The sequence below is a fragment of the Gorilla gorilla genome, chromosome X (assembly GCF_029281585.2).
Source record: "Gorilla gorilla gorilla isolate KB3781 chromosome X, NHGRI_mGorGor1-v2.1_pri, whole genome shotgun sequence".
In the NCBI taxonomy this organism is placed as follows: Eukaryota; Metazoa; Chordata; class Mammalia; order Primates; family Hominidae; genus Gorilla; species Gorilla gorilla.
The window spans coordinates 119897398-119920867 of NC_073247.2; the positions used below are offsets into that span (position 1 = coordinate 119897398).

The 23470-nt window shown below is 38.6% G+C and overlaps 1 protein-coding gene across 4 annotated transcripts in view; it reads left to right on the forward strand.

Annotated features, from left to right (window-relative positions):
* The window catches only part of ATG4A (autophagy related 4A cysteine peptidase), a 63386-nt gene that overhangs the window by 14641 nt on the left and 25275 nt on the right, over nucleotides 1–23470 (forward strand). For all 4 annotated transcript variants that reach the window (XM_004064686.3, XM_063702816.1, XM_063702817.1 and 1 more), the window contains 2 exons: nucleotides 20164–20274; nucleotides 22875–22946. In XM_004064686.3, the coding sequence (XP_004064734.1) occupies nucleotides 20164–20274; nucleotides 22875–22946 (183 nt within the window). The remainder of the gene's footprint in view (nucleotides 1–20163; nucleotides 20275–22874; nucleotides 22947–23470) is intronic.

Sequence of the window (23470 nt, forward strand, 5' to 3'; positions counted from 1 at the left end):
ATGTGGTTATTCTTGACTTTGTGCTTACCTGGGGTATGCAACTTCTTAACTGAATTCTGGAATTCTCATAAAATTATTTTACTCAATATATCATTGTTAAATTGGCCTTCCTGTAGGGGAACAAGGGCTGGAACTTCCTATTCTGCCATCTTGCTCCTATGTCACATATTTCGATATGTTGTATTTTCATTTTCGTTCAGTTCAAGGTATTTTTTTTTTTTTACTTCCCTTGAGACTTCCTCTTTGACCAACGGATTATTTAGAGGTATGTTGTTTAGTTTCCAATTGTTTCAAAAACTTTCTTGTTTCCTTTCTGTTATTGAGTTCTAGTTTGATTCCATTGTAGTTAGAGAAATACTTTGCTATAGAAACCTTACTTCCCTTTAAGTCTCTTTACTTTCTCCCATCTATAATATAATTTTAAAAATATTTTTCCCATATATTTTTAGAATCACATCAGACAATGTTATGACTTTTGCTTTAACTGTCAAATATAATTTAGAAAACTGAAAAAAGAAGCAAAGTCTGTTGTATTTGGTAATATTTTTTACTCTATTTTTCTTTCTTCCTTCCTGATACCTAAAGATTCCTTCTTTTATCTTTCCTTTCCAATTCACAAATTTCCTTTAGCCATCCGTTCCTTTAGGTATGTCTGCTGGCAACAAATTCTTAGTGTTTCTTCACCTGAGACTGTCTTGATTTTCCCCTAAAAGATATTTTCACTGGATATGCAAATTTAGGTTGACAGTTCTTTTATCTCAGCATTTGAAAAATGTGCCATTTCCCTTTGGACTCCATGGTTCCTCTTAATAAATCTACTCTCATTAAAAGTGTTTTTCTTCTATAAGTAAGGTATTTCTTCTCTCTCACTACTTTCAAGATTTTTTTCTTTTTCTTTAGTTTTCAGGAGTTTGATTATGATATGTCTTACTGTGGAATTCATTGGATTTATCCTATTGGGTTTGCTCAGCTTCTTGAATCTGTAGGCTTACGTCTTTTGCCAAATTGGGGAGATTTTCATATTAATTAGCTTGATTTAGCTATTCCACATGTATACACATATCAAAACATCATGTTGTATACCATAGATACATACAATTTTATTTGTCAATTAACAAAATTAATTGATTGTTAAATATTTGGGAGATTTTCACCTATTTTTTTTAATACCCCTTTAGTCCCACACTGTTTCTCCTCTCCTCCTGGAACTCTGATGATATGAATGTTTAATGTATCATTAAAGTCCCGTGTGTCCCTGAAGCTCTGTTTACCTTTTTCAATTTATTTTCTCTCTATTGTTCAATCACATAATTTCTATTGTTCTGTCACTAGTTTCACTGATTCTTTTTTCAGTCTCCTTTTTGCTATTCAGCCCATTCAATGAGTATTTCATTTTGGTGATTGTGTTTTACAGTTCTAAAGCTTCCATTTGCTTCTCCTTTGTGTCTTTTATTTCTTTGCTGAGACTTTCTTTTTATAAAAAAATTTGTTTTCAGCATGTTCGTAATTGCTTGTTGAAACATTTTTAAGATGACTGATTTAAAATCCTTGTGGGATTAATTCCAATCTGTGTCATATCAATGTTGGTGTCTGTTGAATGTCTTTTCTCATTCAAGTTGAGATGTACCTGGTTCTTTTTATCATGAGTGATTTTCTATTGTATCTTGGGCATTTTATGAGACTCTGGATTTTATTTTAATCTTCTGTTTAGTAGGCCTACTCTGACACCATTCTGGTGGGGGAATGGGAGCACAGTTTTATTATTCAGGGAAAGGTGGGAGTCAAGGTTCCTCACTCACCATCCATTGATACCCAGGGTAGGGGTAGGGATGCCATTATACTAGGAAGGAGTGGAATTTCAGGATCCTCACTAGGCCTCCAGTGACACCACTGACACCTCCCTAGGCCTCCATTGACAGGCCTCTACAACCATCATATGCTGGGGGACTCATTACTGCCTGACAAAGATGAAAGTCCCAGATCTCCATTCGGTCATTTCTGAAACCACCTCAGGGAGAAGGGGATGTGTGACTATTTAAAACCAGTTGAAGGTAGAAATCTAGGCTCCCTACTTGATTTTTGCTGAGGGCAGTGGAGGGAGGAGTATAGTTTTTTCTGCTGTGGTGTTTGCCTTGGATAGGGAAGTTATTACCTAAAAGTTTTCTGTCTCTCTAGGCTACCCCTTTTCTGTTCCTTTGGCTAGAGATAGCCAGTTTTTTGAGGCACATTTTTTTTTTTTTTGCACCCATGGCATTGCTGGGTTGCTGGCTTCTCCATCACCAGGTCCAGGATACATTACTCAAAAACAAATCCAGGGAACTCACTGCCATATTGTTACTTGGGTCTTGAGATTCCTAGCCACCAGGAATAGAAGAAGTCACCTGCCTCCTTCTATTTACCTGTCAGAGATGTATGAGTTATGTATATATATATATTTATTTATTTATAATGTCCAGTGTTTTTAGATATAGAGGGATAAATAGGGGAAAGTGCATCTAGTCTATCTTTTCTTGGAACCAGAATATAAAAGTGATAACTTAATGAAAATATGGATATTATGTTAGTTATAGCCTTTCTCCCAGTAAAAATTTAGTTAGGAATGGGGAAAATCACCACGATCACTACCTTCACTGGTATACTTCTTTATTTTTAGCTTTTTTTTAAATTGTGGTGAAAAATATAAACCATAAATTTTACCGTCTTGATCGTTTTTAAGTGTACAATTTAGTAGTGTTAAGTATATTCACATAGTTGTGAAACAGATCTCTGGAACTTTTTTATCTTGGAAATCTGAAACTCTATACCCATTAAGCTACAACTTTCCATTTCCTCTTCCTTCCAGTCCCTGGCAACCACCCTTCTAATTTCTCTTTCTATGAATTTGACTACTTTAGATACCTCATATAAGTGGAATTACACAGTATTAGTCTTTTTTGTGACTGAGATATACATTTTTTCTTTATCCATTTATCTATCAATGGACATTTGGGTCACTTCTACTTTTTGGCTATTATAGTGCTGCTATGAGCATGGGTGTGCAAATATCTCTTTGAGACCTTGCTTTCAGTACTTTTGGATACATATCTGGAAGTAGGATTGCTGGATCACATGGTAGTTCTATTTTTAATTTCTTTAGGAGCCTTCAGACTGTTTTCCACAGCACTTGTACCATTTTACAATCTCACCAGTGGTGCACAGGGGTTCTAATTTCTCCATATCCTTATCAACCCTTATTATTTTCTATAGTCATCCTAATGGGTGTGAGGTGAAATCTGATTATGGTTTTGATTTGCATTTCTCTGAAAGTTGATGTTGAGCATCTTTTTATATGCTTTTTGGCCATTTGTATATCATCTTTAGATAACTATTCAATTCTTTGCCCGTTTTTAATCAGGTTATTTGATTTTTTGTTGTTCTTTATATATTCTGGATATTAACCCCTTATCAGATATGTGATTTGCACATATTTTCTCCCATTCTGGAAATTGCCTTTTCACTCTGTTGGTTGCATCCTTTGATGCACAGAAGATCTTAAGTTTGACGTAGTCCCATTTGTCTATTTTTGTTCTTGTTGCCTGTGCTTTTGATGTCATATCCAAGAAATCATCACCAAATCCAATGTCTTGAAGCTTTTCTCATATGTGTTCTTCTAGGCATTTTACAGTTTTAGGTCTTATGTTTAGGTCTTTAATCTATATTGAGTTAATTTTTGTATATGGTATATGCTAAGGGTCCAACTTCATACTTCTGTATGTGGATATCCATTGTCCCCAAAATCATTTGTTAAAGAGATTGTTCTTTACCCATTGAATGGTCTTGGCACCCTGTTGAAGATCATTTGAATATGACAGGGTTTATGTGTGAGCTTTCTATTCTATTTCCTTGAGCTATGTGTCTACCTTTATGCCAGTACCATACTTTTTTGATTACTGTAACTTTATAATTCTTTTGAAATTGGGAACTTTGAGTCCTCTAACAATGTTCTTTTTCAAAATTGTTTTAGCATTTCAGGATCTCTTGAGATTTCATATGAGTTTTAGGATGAATTTTCCTTTTCTTAAATTTTGGTTTTATTAATTGACACACAGAATAATTGTACATATTTATGGGATACATGGTGATGTTTTTTATAAATATGTGTAGTGATCTGAGACCAGGTATGTGGCTCAGAGCTGTAATCCCAGCACTTTGGGAGGCCGAGGCGGGGGCGGATCACAAGAGTTTGAGACTAGTCTGGGCAGCATGACGAAACTCTGTCTCCACAAAAAAAAAAAAAAAAAAAAAATTAGCTGGGCGTGTTGGTGGGTGCCTGTAGTCCCAGCTACTTGGGAAGCTGAGGCAAGAGGATCCCTTAAGCCCAGAAAGAGGAGGGTGCAGTGAACCGAGATTGTGCCACCGTACTCCAGCCTGGGTAACACAATGAGAATCTGTCTCAAGAAAAAAAAAAATGTATAGTGATCAGATCAGGGTAATTAGCATATCCATCATCTTAAATATTTATCATTTTTTTTCTGTTGGGAACATTCAATATCCTCCTTCTAGCTATTTGAAACTATGTTATTGTGAACTATAGTAATCCTACAATGGTATAGAACACTAGAACTTATTTCTCCTATTTAGCTGTAATTTTGTATCCTTTAACACAGCTCTCCCTCTCCCTTACCACTACACTCGTTAGCCTCTAGTATTCTCTGTTCTACTTTTTACTTCTATGAAATTAACTTTTTTCAACTTTCACATATAAATGAGAACATGTGGTATTTAACTTTCTGTTTCTGGATTATTTAGAATGCATTTTTTCTATTTCTGCAAAAGTGTTAGGATTTTGATAGGGATTGTGTTGAATGTGCGTATTGCTTCAAGTAGTATGGACATCATAACAATATTAAGTCTTCCAGTCCTTCTGTCTCTTTGTTTATTTTTGTCTTCTTTAATTTCTTTTAGGAATATTTTGTAGTTTCTCATTGGTATACTTGGGTTTTTTGAGACAGGATCTTGCTCTGTCACCCAGGCTGGAGTTCAGTGGTGCCATCACGGCTCACTGCAGCCTTACCCTTCCAGGCTCAAGTGATCCTCTCATTTCAGCCTCCCGAGTAGCTTGGATCACAGGCACGTGCTACCACACCCAGCTAATTTTTAAATATTTTGTAGAGACAGTGTCTCCCTATGTTGCCCAAACTGGTCTCAAACTCCTGGGCTCAAGCACTCCCACCTCAGCTTCCCAAAGTGTTGGGATTACAGGTGTGAGCCATCATGCCTGGCTCTCATTGCTATCCTTCTATATATTAAATTAAAGTCAACTATAAAGTAAAGATTCTTTGCTAAATCTTGCTTTTCCAATAATTTCAGGTTACAGAACTATGATTGGGGTACTTTTCATTGGTCCTACAAATTATTTGCTGCTTGGCAAAATTGCTGCCCATGCCAGAGGCTCTGCTTATTTAGACATTAAGCCTTGGCTGGCTCCTTTACACTGCAATAGAATGGGACCAGAGTCTGCTTCCCATCTTTTTCTTTATTCATTATTATGAAATTTTCCTGAAGACTAGTCACCTTCAGTGACTCTTAACCTGAGGCCCTGGCGGTACTGCATAAGGGTTGCAATCAAGAAAGGCAGCACCAGGCTTTGGATGAAGAAACTCAAATTAAACCCAATTCTGGGCCCTGCTTCCTCCATGAAGCCTTCTCTGACTATGCTTCCCATGTTCATCTCCCTTTTCTGGCCTCCTATAACACTTGCCTCTACTGTGCAAGCTAACACTCATCGTGTCTCACCAAGTAGAGTAAAACCTTGGTTACTTGACTCTTTCTGGGAAAAGGGCTTCTAAAAATTTTTATTTCTTTTAGAGTTGCATTTTCACTGAGTATATTTTATTAATTATTTTTTAAACATTCTTAAACAATTATTTAAAAAAAATAGAGACATGGTCTTGCTTTGTTGCCCAGACTGGTCTCAAACTCCTGGCCTCAAGCAGTCCTCACACCTTGGCCTCCTACAGTGCTGGGATTACAGTCATGAGCCACTACACCTGGCCCTATTCATTTTTTAATAATTTTTTAATTTTTAATGTCTTGTGGGCACATACTAGGGATATCTATTTATGGGGTACATGAGATATTTTGATATAGGCACACAATGCATAATAATCACATCATGGAGAATGGGGTATCCATCCTCTCAAGCATTTATCCTCTGTGTTACAAACAATCCAATTATAATTCATTTTAAAATGTATAATTGAATTATTATTAACTATAGTCACCCTGTTGTGCTATCAAATAGTAGATCTTACTCATTCTAATTTTTTTGTACCCATTAACCTCCCCACAAGGACATTTTTAATAACCAGTTTTTCCCAAATGGCTCATGATTTGATCAATTTAAGCACTGTGAGCTTTTAACATTTTAACCATCCTGAATAGTATTTTCTAAAACACAATCTACTTCCCTGACTTTTTTTTTTTTTTTGAGATGGAGTCTTGCTCTGTCGCCCTGGCTGGAGTGCAGTGGCGCAATCTCGGCTCACTGCAAGCTCCGCCTCCCGGGTTCACGCCATTCTCCTGCCTCAGCCTCCTCAGTAGCTGGGATTACAGGCGCCCGCCACTACGCCCGGCTAATTTTTTTTTTTGTATTTTTTAGTAGAGACGGGGTTTCACCGTGTTAGCCAGGATGGTCTTCATCTCCTGACCTCGTGATCCGCCCGCCTCTGCCTCCCAAAGTGCTGGGATTACAGGTGTGAGCCACCACGCCCGGCCCTTCCCTGACTTCTTAAACAGTATATAGAATATAAATTTGTTTTGTGTAAGGATCATTATTATGACTGTTAGTTGTTGTATTATCCTATAATACACTGATATTCTGAGGCCTATTGAAATGTTTTTTGGTGTCTTCCCCTGTACTAAATGGTCCCCGAACATTTAGTCTGTGTATGTGTGTGTGTGTGAAACCATACTAGGTTTTTATGATTTTTTTTTATCTCTTTTCTTGTCTTTTAGCCCTTCTTGCTTCTGTCAACCTACTTTTGTAAAATTGACTCCCCATCTCCTAGCTCAGTAGGCTTGTAGCCGATCAAGGCTTCTTCATTGGTCTTGATGCCTGAAGGGAATGCTTTTCAAGGGTCCTGAGAGGTTCAGTATTTACCTTATCTAGTCCATTTTTTTTTTCTTTATCTACAATCATGTTCTAGTTTGGAGAGCTAATTTGTGGGACTAATAACTAAATCTACAGAAACAAAAACTACTGCAGACTTTGAAACCAGGTCACCCTACTTTTTCCTTCTTTCAAGCTCCTTGCACACTGCAGGGCTCTCCAATTGGAGGTTTCTTGCTGGGGATACTAGAAAGAATAGTTGGTGACAGGAAGCATTTTAGGCAACTCTGGTGCACATCATTTCTCATCAGAGAAACAGGCTTCAGAAGGTGACACAAGAAAAGACACTGTCCATTGGGGGGCACTGGCAAGGAGTATTTGGGGCACTGACAAGGAGTTCAGAATGAGGAGTATTTTAAAATTTTGTTATGGGGCTCATGATGGATGGCAGAGGGTAGAAAGGGGAGAGCAGTTTTCAGGGGCAGTTATTGTGAAATTCAGAATTGGGAGTTGGGGACTATGGCACTATGCATGTGTATTAGTCTGTTTTCATGCTGCTGATAAAGACATACCCGAGACTGCGAAGCAAAACAGGTTTAATTGGACTTATAGTTCCACATGGCTGGGGAGGTCTCAGAATCATGGCAGGAGGCAAAAGGCACGTCTTACATGGCGGTGGCAAGAGAAAATGAGGAAGAAGCAAAAGCAGAAACCCCTGATAAACCCATCAGCTCTCATGAGACTTACTCACTATCACGAGAATAGCATGGGAAAGACTGGCCCCCATGATTCTATTACCTCCCTCTGGGTCCCTACCACAACATGTGGGAATTCTGGGAGATACAATTCAAGTTGAGATTTAGGTGGGGACACAGCTAAACCATATCAGTGTACCACATGGGTGTTGCAGATGCAGGTCAAAGTTCTAGATTAGGGAACTAAATCTAGAACTTTGGCTAGAGATGCATCTAAAAGTCGTAATTGCGAAAAGCAGGAAGGATGTTATTAATTGTACTTCTCTTTACATGTCTGTTTTTAGTATTTATTATAATGGCATTGTTTTGACTTCTCAGAGATGTTAGAATTTGAGTATACTTGCTGATCCTGACTCTTTGGTGAAAGCTAGATATGTGAAACTTGAATACAAGCTTTGAAATTAAAGTACTTTTTTTATTGGCTACACCGAGGCACAAGCTCTTATTAAACGCTTAGTTTGGGGCATATTAACATTTCTTGAAAGTTTACAAAGCATTTTCATATTCATTTTCTCATTTGATCCTCACTACGGCCCTGTGGAGAAGGTATTATCTCTATTTTATGGCTGAGGGAAAGAAATCCTAAAGAGCTTAAAAGTCTGGCCCAAAGTGACTTTGCAGTAAAAGGCAGAGCAGAAATAGAACTCAGCTCTCCTAATTCATAGGCCAGCATTCTGGTATTCTGTGGCGTTCTAGTCTACTATGCCCTCTTTCAATAAGATTTGGGGAACAAACTTGTTACAAAATAAACTTAGGCACATTAAAATTTTAAAGAGTTTATTTGAGCAGACAGTGATTTATAAATTGGGTAGCACCAAACCAGAAGTGGTTTGGCTCCACAGCAGGGATGTGAAGGGAAAACTTATAAGATTCTTGCAGAAATAAGACAAAGAAACTATTTGATTGGTTAAAGTGGAAAGTCCCTAGTTAGAGGTTAGTTGGTAGTTTTTAATTGGTAAAGTCTCTAGTTAGAGGTTAGTTGTTGGTTTCTAATTGGTTAAAATTAAGTGTCATTTTGCTATTTACAGTGACTTGGGTATTGGTTGGCTCAAGTAGGAACCAAAGGCACTGGAGCCATCTCAGCCTAATGACCTCTCAATTAATTTTTTTAACAGACTTAATGTATTTATGTGATGAAGATCATCTAATGCTATAGTAGAAAAGAACAATTAATGAATTTATAAATTTGTAGTCAAAGCAAGTCTGTAAATATAGGTAGCATTCTGCAGTGCTATAAATGGAAAAATCTAATAAATTAGCCTTATAGATAATATCTGAGGCCCCTGACTGCTTGCATTTAGATTTGATGTGTATGTGTGCATGTGTGCATGTATGCATGTGTGTGTGTGTGTGTGTGTGTGTGTGTGTGTGTGTACTGAGGGGTGGGATAAATTCAGAACTATGTTTCTGCTTCTGATAAATAAGAGATTGTGGTTAGTATAATTTTGACAGTCTATACCAGAAATAAATCTAGTATAGAGACTTACCATTTTCTTTTTTCTTTAATTAAGGTATTCTTACTGGCAGTAAAATGCACAAATTTTAAGTGCATAGTTCAGTGAAATTTTATGTATGTGTAAACTCCACACTGGAAAGTTATAGACATTTCTGGTCCCTCAGAAGGTTCTGTCTTGCCTCCTCCCAGGTAATACCACCTCCCAAATGTAACACCTGTTCTGACCACTGTCATCATAGATTCGTTTTGCCTGGTTTCAAACTTTATGTAAATTGAGTCATACTGTATCTACTGTTTTGAATCTGGCTTCTTTTGTTTAACATGATGTCTGTGAGATTCAGTTCCTTTTCATTGCTATGTAGCATTCCAAAGTACGGTACACCACAAATTTTTTAATCCATTTCCCTGTTGATGGACATTTGGGTTGTTTCTAGGTTTTTAAAATCATGAATAAAAATTGCTATGGACATCTTTGATCATATCTCTTGGTGGACATAAGCACTCATTTTTATTGGATATAAATCTAGGAGTAGACTCACTAGGGTAGGTATGATAAAAAAAAGTTTTAACTTAGAAAAGTCTTAATGAAGGAACTGATGGCTAACCATCTTATAAGAAAACCCACTTTATGAAGAGCCACTGTTAGAGATTAAAAATGGGTTCATATTTTGTTTAGCAGGACATATTCCCTGTCAGACATTACAGACTATTTTTGCTTCACACCGTGGGCTGGGTCTTTCACACTTGTGAGTAGATATTTATTTTCCTGGTGTCTGCTACATACAGTGCACATCAGGGATGAGGAGCCCTTTAATTGCAAGCTGTATCTTTTTTGGATGGGGTCAAATTGTCTTTTCTTGGGCGATGTGGCTCAAATGATCATAAAATAACATTGGAAAATCAAGTTCACATTACAGAAATGTGCCTTAGGATTAACTTGGAATACATCTTTTGTTTTGAAAGTGAAGGTACGTGTGTAATTTTATGTAATCCCAAAACTTAACTCTGGCAGTATAATTTTACATTACTTCTAAGGTAAAGAATTTTTAAACATCATATGTCTGCTGGCAACATTTACTAATGAGGTGCGATGTTGAAAGGGTATGGGGAAAATTCCTGTGGTATGGGAAGAGGGTGAGGTGGTTGTAAACTGAGGAGAAAACTGGGAAGGTGCTCCAAAGAGTACTGTTTCTGGAAAAGACTCTGTACTTCTCCCCTGGTGTTGTAACACTTCACATGCTGTGAGACAGAGAACCTCCATCCTCCTCAACAAAGAGAATCACTTCCGGTCTTTGTTTTTTTTTTTTAACAGAATTTAATTTGATGATGAATGTTCAAAGAGCTAGGATTTGCTTTCTAGGTGACTACTTGGTGCACCACTTCTATTCTGCAAATTGCAGGATACCCAGACTGGATTTTGGGTGTATCCGAAACCCTTTAGGGGCCCCATGAAGTCTGGCTTAAGTCCAGAATTCTGACCAAGGCTGCCAAGGCCAGCATCTCCTGGCTCCACCTTCCTCTCCAGCCTCAACCCTTGCCAGTCCCCGTACAGCATCACTAATTCCACAGTCTCTTAGCCTTCTGCATTTGGTACAAGCTTTCTCTGTCTGGAATGTCCTTTCCCTGATGAATTTGCTTAACTCTCACTCATTTTCTAAGGTCGAGTGCTGCCATCAGCTTTCTTTCCACAGCCTCCTTTATGCCTCGGATTGACTTAGATGATCCTCTTCTATTCTTCCTTAGCCTCCTATACAGATACTCATCACATACTGCATCAAAATTAACTCTTCCTTCTCTTTCTTCCCATTAGACTCAGAATTACTAAGATATGTTGCTACTGCTAAGGCCTAGCACAGTACTGGTTACATGGTAGGTACTCAGTAAAGGATTGTTAAATTGACATTTGGATGGACATATAAACCAGCTTTTAGGCTTTTTTTTTTTTCTGTACCCATCCATTCAACAAACGTTAAACCTTAGGAGAGGACTTATTGCAAGGCACTATGACCAGAGCTGTAGGGGATAGAGAGATGAACATTACATGGACTGAGACTTTAAGGAGTTCATTTCAATAGCAGAGAGATAACATGTCCACAAATAACAATAATCTAAAGTAGAAAGTGCTCAGTGTCATAAAGGAGGTATAAATTAAGGACTGTGGATGTTTAGAAGAAGGAGCAAGTACTCCTTGTTGGGAAAACTGAAGAAGAATGATTCATCAAGAAAGGAGCATTTGAGGTGGGATTTAAGGGCAAGTAGAACATGAATGAGCAAAGATAGAATCTCCTCTGTATCATGTGTTTTATTTTGACTGAAAAGAGTAGATATTATGAAGGAGTAATGAGTAATGGGAAACAACTGGAAATTTATGAAGTGGGCCTTATTAGAGAGGGCTTTAAGTGCCACGTTGATGAGTTTATATTTGATTCCTGTCAGGTGGAACAGTCTTGGAAGCCCATGGAAGATGTTTAGCATTTTATTGTCAACAGCAGAGAGATCCTGTAACATTAGTCTGGCAATGGCATATCTTAGTAAATCATTATTAACTAATTAATTGCTAAGCCTATAGTTTTGCTAAGTAGTGTGGAAAAACCCTAAGGCCTTTAGCTCTTTTACCTTTTTGCACCTGTCTTTTCTCACTGGAAATCTAGATGAGGTAACAGATTATATGACCAATTAGTTCTGAAAAATGAAAATAGAAATTGACAGGGGAAAGAAACACTACCAAGACAGAAGTGCCTCATAATAATGTATAGACATATAAAGTGTTGTTTGCTTAGGAACCGTGTCCAAAACATTGCTTTCAGCTGTCTGGAAAAATCCAGACACAGTATGTGAATTATATTGTTAATATTTATTCCTCTGGGAGTAGTTTAGATCACTTTCAGTTAAACATAACTATAATGTTCTAACCTCAGACTGTCTGCTCTTATTGTCCCTTATAAACAGTGGGTATTGCATTGTCAGTTTGTTTTATAGTGTGTTATATAACCAGAGCATCTGGTTTCTTGCCGCCTTAGGCCGGGCCTTCAACACTTTATGCCTGGATTGTTGCAACGACTTTCTCATTGGTCTCCTTATCTCCTGTGCTTAGAATCCAGCTTTTTTTTTCATAACAGCAATGTATAGTGGGAAGAATACTGGATGAAGAGTAATATTAACTGGGTTTGAATCTTGATTATACTGCTCACTAGCTATATGATCTTGGGCAAGTCATATCACCTCTCTGAGACTCAGTTCCCTCAACTCTAAAATGGAGGTAATGGTCCCTGCCCTGTCCCTCTCAAGGGGCTGTCACCAGAATCATGTGAAAGTGCTCTGAAAACTGTTAATAGCTTTACCAAGAGTTGGACTCCACTGGCTGGCTTTATACCTTCCAGAATCTAGTCCCATGCCACCTCTTTCATCTCATTTCTGAATATCCCCCAGAACCTACCCCACTCTCCAATGCATGTAAATGTACGGTGCTGTCATCTGGAATATTCTCCCCTCTTGTCTCTGCTCACCCAAATTCAAGGAATAATTTAAAGACCAGTCCAAATTCTACTCCCTCCTTAAAATCTTCCCTGATGACTCCAGTGCTCAATTTCCTCCTTTTGTGCATTTTGACAGCACTTAGTTATTATTAACACTTGTCTGTACATTACCCTTTATTATTAACTCTTTTACATAAGGTTCCTATCTTTAATTCGATTATGATATTATGATGCCTTCACTGGTTCATTTAACATCCAGTGAATGTTTATGAGGATGCTTCCTTTGTATTCCTCATAGAACCAAGTTTAGAACTTAATAAATAATTGTTGGTTCATTTATTTAGAAGTTCACATACAGACTCTCTTAAGAGAGACAAGTGAACACATCTTCTCTTCCTAGGGCTCGGGGTACTCCTCCTAACACCCCATCCTGCCTCCACGTACTACAGAATCATAAAAAACTCCTTATAATAAAACTGTCCAGTAAATTTTTCTGAGATTCTGAAACTGTTCTGTATCTGTGCTATCCAATACGGTAACCACCAACCACACATGGCTATTGAGTGCTTGAAATGTGGCTAGTGTGACTGAGGAACTGCATTTTTGTCTTTAATTTTAATTAAACAGCTGCATGTGACTAGTGGCTACTGTATTGGACAGTGTAGGTCTGGACCGGTGGCTTTCTAACTTTTTTTTTTATCATAACAACACAATGAGAAATACATTTTACATTGCAACGTGGTTTTTATACACACAAACAAGTTTCATGAAACAATACTTCTTATCTGCAGTATACTGATCTTTTCTATTCTATTCAATTTCATTTTTTAAAAATGCTGATTGCAACCCTCTATATAGATTTCACCACCCACTGATAAATTAGGATGTGCTGTTTGAAAACACACTGCTCATTTTATAGATGGAGAATCTGAGGTCCAGAGAAGTGCAGTAGATTTTCTAAGGTCATATATTAAGTGGCAGGGCAGGACTAGAACACAAATTTTGGGGCTCCTAGAATAGAGCTATTTCTAACAGGGATGTAGGCATTTCCTCCTTTTCCCTTTCCTTTTCCTCCTTCTCCTCACCATGCTGGATATTAAAGAAAAATAAGTCGACACACTATTCATTTTGATTAAATATTTTCATGGTGTCTTGATTCCTAAATGAGCCATGAGCTCAGTATTTGAGTATTGTTGCTTTTTAGTTTGGTTATTGTCCAAAATCAAAGATACAGTACCATGGAAGCTTTCTTTTAACCCACTGCATGGCTTGGCAGTGGCACTAATGTGAAACTGTCCTCCTTGGGAATTCAATCATGCTTTCCTCCAATTTCCCAGTAACAACTGACCAGCAGGTTGATTCTAAACAACAAAACCTGTTGAAGAATCAAGGTGATTCTCACCTCAGTTTGTGAAAAAGGTGCCTCTAGTCTTGAATTATATTGCCAACCAAATATTTTTCTTCATCAATACATCCAGTGTGCTACCCTTTTTGTATGCCTTATCAACAAAAACGATAGCCTTTACAAAGGCGGCATCCTCTGAGCAGCACCTTGTTATCACAGAGGCATTTAGACTCTCCTTTCAAAGCTAGTCTTTTTATCCTTCTGGAAATGGCATCTATCAAAAAAGAGCAGAGCTATCTTAGCAAAGGCAAAAAGAGGCAGCAATTCAGAGGTGCAGTGGTCTATGTGTTAGTACATTCCTGACCAGTTTGTGTATGGAATCTCATTTCCCCATAGACGTTTCCAAATGCATTTCACTCAGCAGACAGCAGGCAGCAATTTATCCCTAAGTGAAAACAACAAGAAAAATACACTTAAAAAGGGAATAAGATTTTCAAAAGCCTCACTTTAAAGGAAACACAGAAATAGCCCAATTTTGCATTACATTTGTCAGTGGGATTACCATTGTGTCAGTAGGATGAATTAACTGAAATCTGTAAGAAATGTCATATTTTCTGGGGCCAAATTATCTATGGCCTGATTAATTTTTCTAGCTGAAAACCAGAGTCTTATAGCTTAACAATTGTCCCTTGCTAACCAGACTGGTTACTTTGCTGACTTGCCCTGAAATTTATCAGGTGTAGCCTCCTCTGCTCCACCACCGCTAACACCAGTCAGTTAAATAGAATCCCATAAAGTCCTCTCTAGCTGAAGGATAACTCTTTGGTTAAGATTCTCTAATGTAAGTTTGAAAATTTCACTGTTGTCTTAGGAAGTCAAAGTTTATACCAGTCTGTAGAGAAATCATTCATGTCTTTTGCATTATTTGACAACCTAGCATTGCTAGGATGTGACTTGCTGAGTAAATTCAAGAAAACTTGCTGTTTTGATTGTGAAAATCCACTTGAAATGCTAAGAATTTTTGCCCAATCTTCTGTTTTCTAAGTTCTTGGTTGTCAGAAAAGCAGGTCACAGGGTGGAAGACAAATGAAGATGGGGCAGGGCCTGTGCACAGGTGAGCAGAAGCTGGGGACTAACAGGGGAGTAAGCGAACCCAGGAGGAAGGGGATGAAAGCATGTTGCAGGCTGGGCCGGAGCCTTGGTCTTCTGGCTGTCTTCCTGCTTTCCCAGGCCCTGCTAATTAACCTGCCATCTAGCATGCCTGTTTTCAAAAGCCCTGTGCAGGTTGACTCTCCCTTCACTGTTTTTTAAACCCCTGTCCACAAATCCACTGAGTCCAACAGATTCTGGCTAGACCAAGCTTATTATCTCCCTACCCACCCCCATGGTTTTCTGCCACCATTTCATCACCAACACTTGAAAACTGCAAGTTATTTTTGACTCTCTCTCACTCTCCCCTGCCCCACCCTACACTCAGTTGCTTGCCAAGCCCTTTCGGTGTTCCCTCAATCAGGAATTCCCTCCCGTCCCCCTTACCACTTATATCTTATTTCCATTAAGGCTCAGCTGTGATGCCACCTTTTCTAGGTTGTAGAAAGCCTATTCACCCCCAGTTGGAATTAATTACTGTATTTATTTCCTTTTCTTTCCCTGTCTTGCGCATCACTTTCCTTTCACTTATTGCACTTCTGTTAGTTGTTTCCAGACCTAGCCTCTCCACTAAAAAGCTTTTGGAAGGTGGAGACTGTATCTCACTGATGTTTTACCCTCTATACTTAACACATAGTAGGTATACTCTATAAAGTTTATGGAATGAAATATGAATGAATATTCAGCTGTTACCATACCTATCCCCTGTGGATGTTGTCCAAGTTCTTTAAGATGTGATTTGATGTATGCATTGCTGAGAAGGCTGTTTTAGCACCAGCAGTGTCCTGGCATGCTGTTAGAATTGAAAGACCTATAAGGAGGTTATCCTATATCTCAGACCCTTCCTGGCCCTGAGATTCTATGGCCTTTTAATTTCACTTTAGAGAGTTTGTGGTGCTTCTTTCTTTAGCACAAGCTCCACAGAATCTAAGATGAATTGACTGAAATTCATGTCATGAGGTATAAGTGTTTTTGTTAAGCCCTGTCAGAAAATTTGTTTTTCAAAGTGATTTTCTCATTTACTTGCAATTTTCCAAATAACCCTTAGAAATGTAGTCAATTGCCGGAAGCCATATTATTAAAGTAAGACATTGGCAAAAATGGCAGAGTAAGTACCTCTGAAAATTCTCTCCATAATAGCAATGAAAAAACTGGCAGAAATAGCATCAAATTTTTCAGAACTCTAGAAATGAACTAAAGGCTTGCAGCAATCCAGGGAACATTTACTCAAGAAAAACAGCTGCATGTTGATAAGACCAGTGAGCTTTGTGGCATTAGTATTTTCATTCACCCTATTCCCATCCCTTTCTCCCTGGCTGTGCAGTAGCCTTCAAAATCAATAGCCTTCACTCACAGGGAAAACCAGCAGCCTGGCAGCCACCAGAGGAGACAGAATAGGGTTGGGACTCCTTTACAGCCTCATTTCTAGAGAATTGTCATTATTCGATCTGTCTGGAGTTCCCCCAGAAGACCCCTCACTTGTAAGACTTTATTTATTTGGCCTGACACAGAGCCACAGAAAGCCTTTTCCCCAGGGCCTTTCTTTTGGAAAATGATTAGAGGCAGTCAATTAACTTCTCAGCTGCCTGAAGCAATGGATAACATTTCCAGCTAACCACAAAGCTTTGAAGAAAAAGCTGGGGAATGAGATTCCTTGGGGCTTTGGAAAGCTTGGGCATATTCCTGGGAATCTACAAGATTACACGCATGCATAGGGCTGTGCACATGCTCCGGAAAGACCTCAATAGGTCCTAAGCTCTCACTCTGGCTGATCTTGAGCTTGGCATAAGCAGAAAGTGAAGACAAAGGCAGAAGACATTGTGTGGCTGAGTGTTGAAGACATGCCCCAACATGTACACAGAGTCCCTTGGCCAAAACTGGGAGGCTTTTTGTTTCCAGGAATTTAAGGAAATCTTTGTCTAATTATGAGCTGGCCACTAAACTAACCCAGCAGAGACTTCAGTACAGTAATTATTATTAAAGTACAGTGGAACAGGGTGCAGCCTGTTGTCCCTGAGACCTTGTAGAAACTAATTCTTGGTCCACCAAGTTATAGATTTGTAGCTCTGCCTGTATAGTCCCTATCTCTTTAAACAGACAGAAAAGGCAGGGAACTCATATCAGCCTGATATCTGGTTTGTTTATTTTTAAAGGCAAGACAAAGGTAGTTTGTGAAAAATTTAAAACAAAAAGCATTGCTGTTAATCAGAAGTAATTGTATTGGAAATGATATTTTACTTCTGTACCTCATCCACTTCCCAGATTGCTTTTTCATATGAGTTCTCCCTATGTAGGACCTGTTCCTCTTTCCTCCCTAGACCCCCATGTACATAATCTTCCCATCTCACTGCTTCTTGCTTCTGTTAATTTCATTTTCTGTTGTTTCATTTGTTCCATACATGTAGCCTCGATTCAAGGATGGCTGTGGCCTCACATACTGCATTCAGGGTGTCTATCTTTTAAGAGAAGAATCAAGAAGAATAGAGACTGTAATGACCTTCTTGCTGGCCTAGCTAGGCCTGAGAGGGGGTGAAGTGCAAGAGTAAAATTCTTTGGCTGCCATTTTGATCAGAGCCATCCCAAATGAAGCAAGGCAGTTGTCACAAGCTTTAAAGGGCTTTACTAATTTGACGAGATAACTGGCCAGTGACTCACTGAGACAGGGTTGGCGATAGAGAAATGGTATTTCTTTGGCCAGTACTAAAAAAAGACCCAAGGCTTATATGCATACATGCTGTACATTCATCCAATGCCATCCATCCTCACCCCTACCAAGGCAATGCCAGAGAGGTTGCCCTTTTCCTACAGTCTACTCAAGTTACTTATTTTCTGATTTTCTTTCTCTTTTTAGGCTACACTATATGTTCATTTAAACCTGATTTCTTCTGCCTGTGAGGGGTAGAGGGTAGGGTGGGGAGGTACACAGTGTGATTTGCCCTGCCTCAGTCCACCACCTCCTGGGGATGGCCTGACCTGGATAATCATTTTTAGCCTGGTATTTCCTGGGCATGGGCCAGGGGCTGAGGCCAGCAGCAGAGAGGCTAAGATGGCACAGGCTCCCTGTCAGATTTGGTAGTGATGAATTTTCACTGGGGAACAAAATGGCTGTTTCTAACTTCTTTAGATTTGAAACACTGCAGAGACTATCATCTTAATAATTAAAATATATTGAGGAGAAGGGCTACTTAAATCCTTGAATGACTGGAATTCTGTAAGATATTTTAAGAAAGGTAATATCCCTGGTTAACAGTGTTTCTTTTTCTTTTTTTTTCTTTTTTTTTGAGATGGAATCTTACAGTGTCACCAGGCTGGAGTGCAGTGGCGCGATCTTGGCTCACTGCAACCTCGGCCTCCCGGGTTCAAGCGACTCTCCTGCTTCAGCCTCCCGAGTAGCTGGGACTACAGGCATGCACCACCATGCCCAGCTAATTTTTGTATTTTTAGTAGAGACGGGGTTTCACCATGTTGGCCAGGATGGTCTCGATCTCAGCTGTGTTTCTAAAAGTACTTGTACAAATTATAATTTCAACTTCCAACAAAATATTTATATGATCAGAACAGACTCATTTTTTTTTTTATCAGAACAGACTCATTTATATTTAGGAGCATTTATTTCTATGAAAACAACATGCCCTTGCCTTAGAAAACAAAAAATAAAATAAAACAATTTATCCTTTCAAGGGATTTCTTTTAGAGAATCTCTGCAGCTACTTGTAGTTGTACAAATGGCTCCCTACTTTCTCTGTGTTCCCTTCCTCACAGGGGCTGAGGAGCCCCCATGAGTTGAGAGGTGTATGTTGAGTATCTTAGCTTTGAACTTGAAATATATTTTCTCATAGATATAGCACCATAAACTGTGAAATAAACTATCAATTTAAATTTTCTAGTTACAGATTAAAATAGGTTTTGTGGACTAGCTTGGAAATGTATTTACTGTTTATAATATAATTTCTCTCAGAAAATTATTATTATTTATTTATTTATTTATTTAAAGAGATGGGGGTTGGCACTGAAAGTTCCAAGCTTCTGATCATGGCTTAGTCTTTCTGGTAACCAGCCTCCATCCAGAAGCCCACCAAGAGATACTTCATTAGAACGGAAGATGCTCTTATCACCCAGGAAATTCACTAGGAGCTCTATGTCAGGAACCAGGGAGAAAGGCCAAATTTCAGAAGAAAAGATGTGCGTAGCATCCCTGTCACTCACCATAACAAAGGTTTTAGGAGCTCTGTGCCAGAAAACAGTGATAGAAACTAAATATATATTTCTTACTATATCTTAATAGTCATCTGTGAATTCCAAGAACAAGTTATGTTTACTGTTAACTTCAAGATCCTTCTTTGCAGAAGCCATATGTGAATAAAATGGCAAATAAAAATACTGTGAAAACATCTGGCCTTTCAGCTAAAATATTACCATATACACAGTTGTACAAACATTCAGGCTTGTCACAGCACCTTCCAAGCCACTGGCCACTAGAAACCTCGCAATACAAACCTCATGATATTCCCTGTGACATGGGCAGGAGTTAGGTATGCAGGTATTGTATCACCTCAACACACTCAGAGTAGGGGAAGCTGGATAATTGGCTATTTACAAAGAAGGCCCCATGGTACAAAATGTTTTGAAGTAACTGTGGCCAAATGATTGTTTGGAGATGGTGTTAAATGGGACCTTGAGAAAGGGAAGGTCAAAAGAGATGGTCAAGAGGAAATCCTTCAACTAAAGGATTTAGAGGTCTTGTGAGTGTGTTTGTTCCTCAAGGAAAAGGAATTGCTTCCATTAGATTCAAGCTGCTGACCTTTCACCTTCAGGGCAAAGGTAATAATCAGTCAACCACAAAGATAAGCCCCTTCTATTACATTTTACTTGTTTCTTTCCTTTTCTTTTAGTTTTATCCAAGTATGAAGATCAGATTACTATTTTCACTGACTACCTAGAAGAATATCCAGATACAGATGAGCTGGTATGGATCTTAGGGAAGCAGCATCTCCTTAAAACAGGTAAGATTTGGTAGCATTTGTCTGTAAGAACCCAGATGAGGTAGGCACCTGTGGTTCAGGGTTTGTAGTTTTTCTTCTTGGGTTGGCAGAGCATTGTCTTGCTCAATGTTAATGCTACTCTGAGGTGGATTTAACTTGTAGTCAAAGGAGCTTAAGCCTCAGGACTTTTGCTTGGACAGGCCCCTTCCAAGGCCCTGAAAGGCCCTAGTAGTGTGTTTACATGGTTATAGGTTTTTGCACAATTTGCACAAGTAATATATTTTTATTCTTTTCCTTAAAGGAGAATCCCCAAATTCTAGAAGCCTTGGGTTTCAAAAAACACGGACCCACTCCTGGTATCACTAATCAGTCTCTAGCCTTTCGTGACTGGTCTACGTATTTATTACTCTCACATGCTTGTCTGGCTAGATAAAAACACCCAAGGACTTCTAGACAACCCATGGACCTCAGAAACAATATCAGACCTAAGTTTTTCTTAAGTTTTAGATCTTTTGCTGACCGTAGCACTGTGTCAGTTTATTCTGATTTTGTATAGAACTTTTAGCCACTGCAGCTAGATGGAAAGGAGGCTTGAATTTTTCTTCCTTACCATTACATTCTTATAGATTGGGAAAGAAAGACCTTTTAACCTGAAACTGCTAACAGCCCAGCACCCAGATAAAGCCAGAGCTTGGAAAGAGGCAGCTCTGAGATTTGTGTCTTTCTGAGGAGACATCCTCTTCAGAGGCCCTCACTTAGCATGGAGGAAGGAACAGGAAGAGGCAGATGAAAAGGCAGGAGAGGAAGTTAGGCATTGTGGAGCTCCTCCTGAGCCTGGCTTCATTATTTTGATTGGAGAATTCTGAACAGTGGAAAGCCTGGAGCTAGCGATTAGGAGACCTTTTGTATTCAGACTCTTCTAACTCAGGTAAGTCACTGTCTCTTTCTGGATCTTAACTTCCTTCAGTGGTACTTAAAATGAGGGGATTTGAGGGGATCTCTTCTAATTCTGCATTCCATGACAACAGGAATCCCCAGGTTGCCAAATCCACTCATATTCAAATGTTAAATTGGGAAACACCTCTTAAAATGAAATCATTGCTAAAATGTCCATACAACTTTCCCAGCGTAAAGCCACACAGGAAGGCATAAAGACTGTCAGAGGCAGGAGTGAGGGTGTGGACATTTAAGATGACGAGCACATAACAGCTAACATCTGTTATAGGTTCACTGCATACTAGTCACCATCCAAGCACTTTACGTGTATTATCTTTTGAATACTCACAACTCAATGAAGTAGGTACTATAATTCTCCCCATTTATGGATGAGGAAACTGAAGCTCAGAGAGGTTAAGTTAACCAGGTTACACAGCTGGTAAGTAGCAGAGTCAGGGTTCAAACCCAAGCAAAGTATGACTTCAGGTGTCTTACTCTTAACCATTATACATCTGCTTCCCTGAATATGCTAGGCACCGGGGCATGGAAGGGAGGGAAAATACAGATAGCTCAACTTTCCGATTTGCTCCAAAGAAAAGGAAGACACAAAATAGAAACTATTGGCTAAAAGTAGATTTCCCTTTGTTCTTTTTAAGTGCAGTGACTATAAGTTTTATACATAATATAATACAGACATGTTGTTGAGAAGAGGGAGAGAGGTGACTAAGAAAGACAGCCACATCTAAGTACCGATAAAAATGTGGAAGCCATATTTGTGGCCCATCAAAGTAAATTTATGTCATAGAATACAAGAAAGCATGCTTTGAAAAAAGACACAAAAACATTTGTGATATTATATATGCATTTAGATTATAAGTGCCAGTTGCACTAGTTGCTATAGATACATTTCTTACACACCTAATTTGCTTAGTAAGACATTTCCTTTTTATTTAAGCATACATGTGTGCATGAACAGACACACATGCATCCACACAAACAAGCTAACCCCTAGTTTTTGTTTTGTTTTATTTTATTTTGTTTTGCTTGAGACAGGGTCTCTCTGTTACTTAGGCTAGAGTACAGTGGTGATCATAGCTCACTGCAATCTCGAACTCCTGGGTTCAAGTGATCCTCATACCTCATTTTTTTTGTAGAGATGGGGTCTCACTATGTTGCCCAGGCTGGTCTTGAATTCCTGGCCTGAAGCGATCTCCCTGTCTCAGCTTCCCAAAGCACTGGGATTACAGGTGTGAGTCGCTGGGCCCAGCCAAACCTCTAGTTTTAGATAAGGGATGATGGGTGCTGATGCAAGATCCAACCAACCATCATTCAGGCTGGAGCTGATAGTCTTGTTAGTGGGTTCTCTAGGATCCTTAATTTTCTTATTCCTTGTCTTTTGGCAATGATCCCAGTGTTTGTAACTGCCAGGACTGTGGAACTCAGTGAAAAGATGACAGGAGCTACCCAAGGTCATTATACCAGTCAAATAGCTCTGGTCAAACCATAGGTTGGGAGAAATACTGAAATTATTTGGCTAAAATGAGAATGGGTTTCCTGTGAATTTACCTAGCCCCATAATAATGGAATTGACTGGTTATTTGAAATTAAGTTAGTAGCTGGCTCAGAAGTAAAGGTGGGTATTTTTAGATATGGTGATTTAATTTTAATTTTACATTTAATTACAGAAAAATCTAAGCTGTTGTCTGATATAAGTGCTCGTCTATGGTTTACATACAGAAGGAAATTTTCACCAATTGGTAGGTAAATCATTTGTTTTACTGTGCTTTATTCCTTGTGGATAGCTTGCCTGAGGTTATCAGTGACTTCATAGAAACCTCAGAATTAACAGCTCACTATAGCAAAGAATTTGATTGAGGAGACTAGGTAAATCTTACACTTCATCCAAAAGTTTCATTGCTAAAGTATCCTTTCACATATGGCTCTATTTCACTGAGGGATTATGACAGTATACTTTTGACACCACCTCCAAGTGTTCAGGCACCAGATGATATTACTTGTTATACTTTTGAGATTAAGGGGGAAAATCACATAATCTTTTAATTTGTATAATATCTGTTAAATTACAATCCACTGCTTTGTGGAACTACATGATTATTAATGAAAATTGTGTCTTGAAAGAAAGAAAATAATTTATTTGTTTTATTTCCCCCTTATGACATGAAAGCACCTTGCCATTGAGAGACAAATTACAGTAGTTTCCTTGGAACTAATTCTAGGCTGTTACCAGCTGTCAACTAGAAAAAAGGACAGCTCAGTAGGT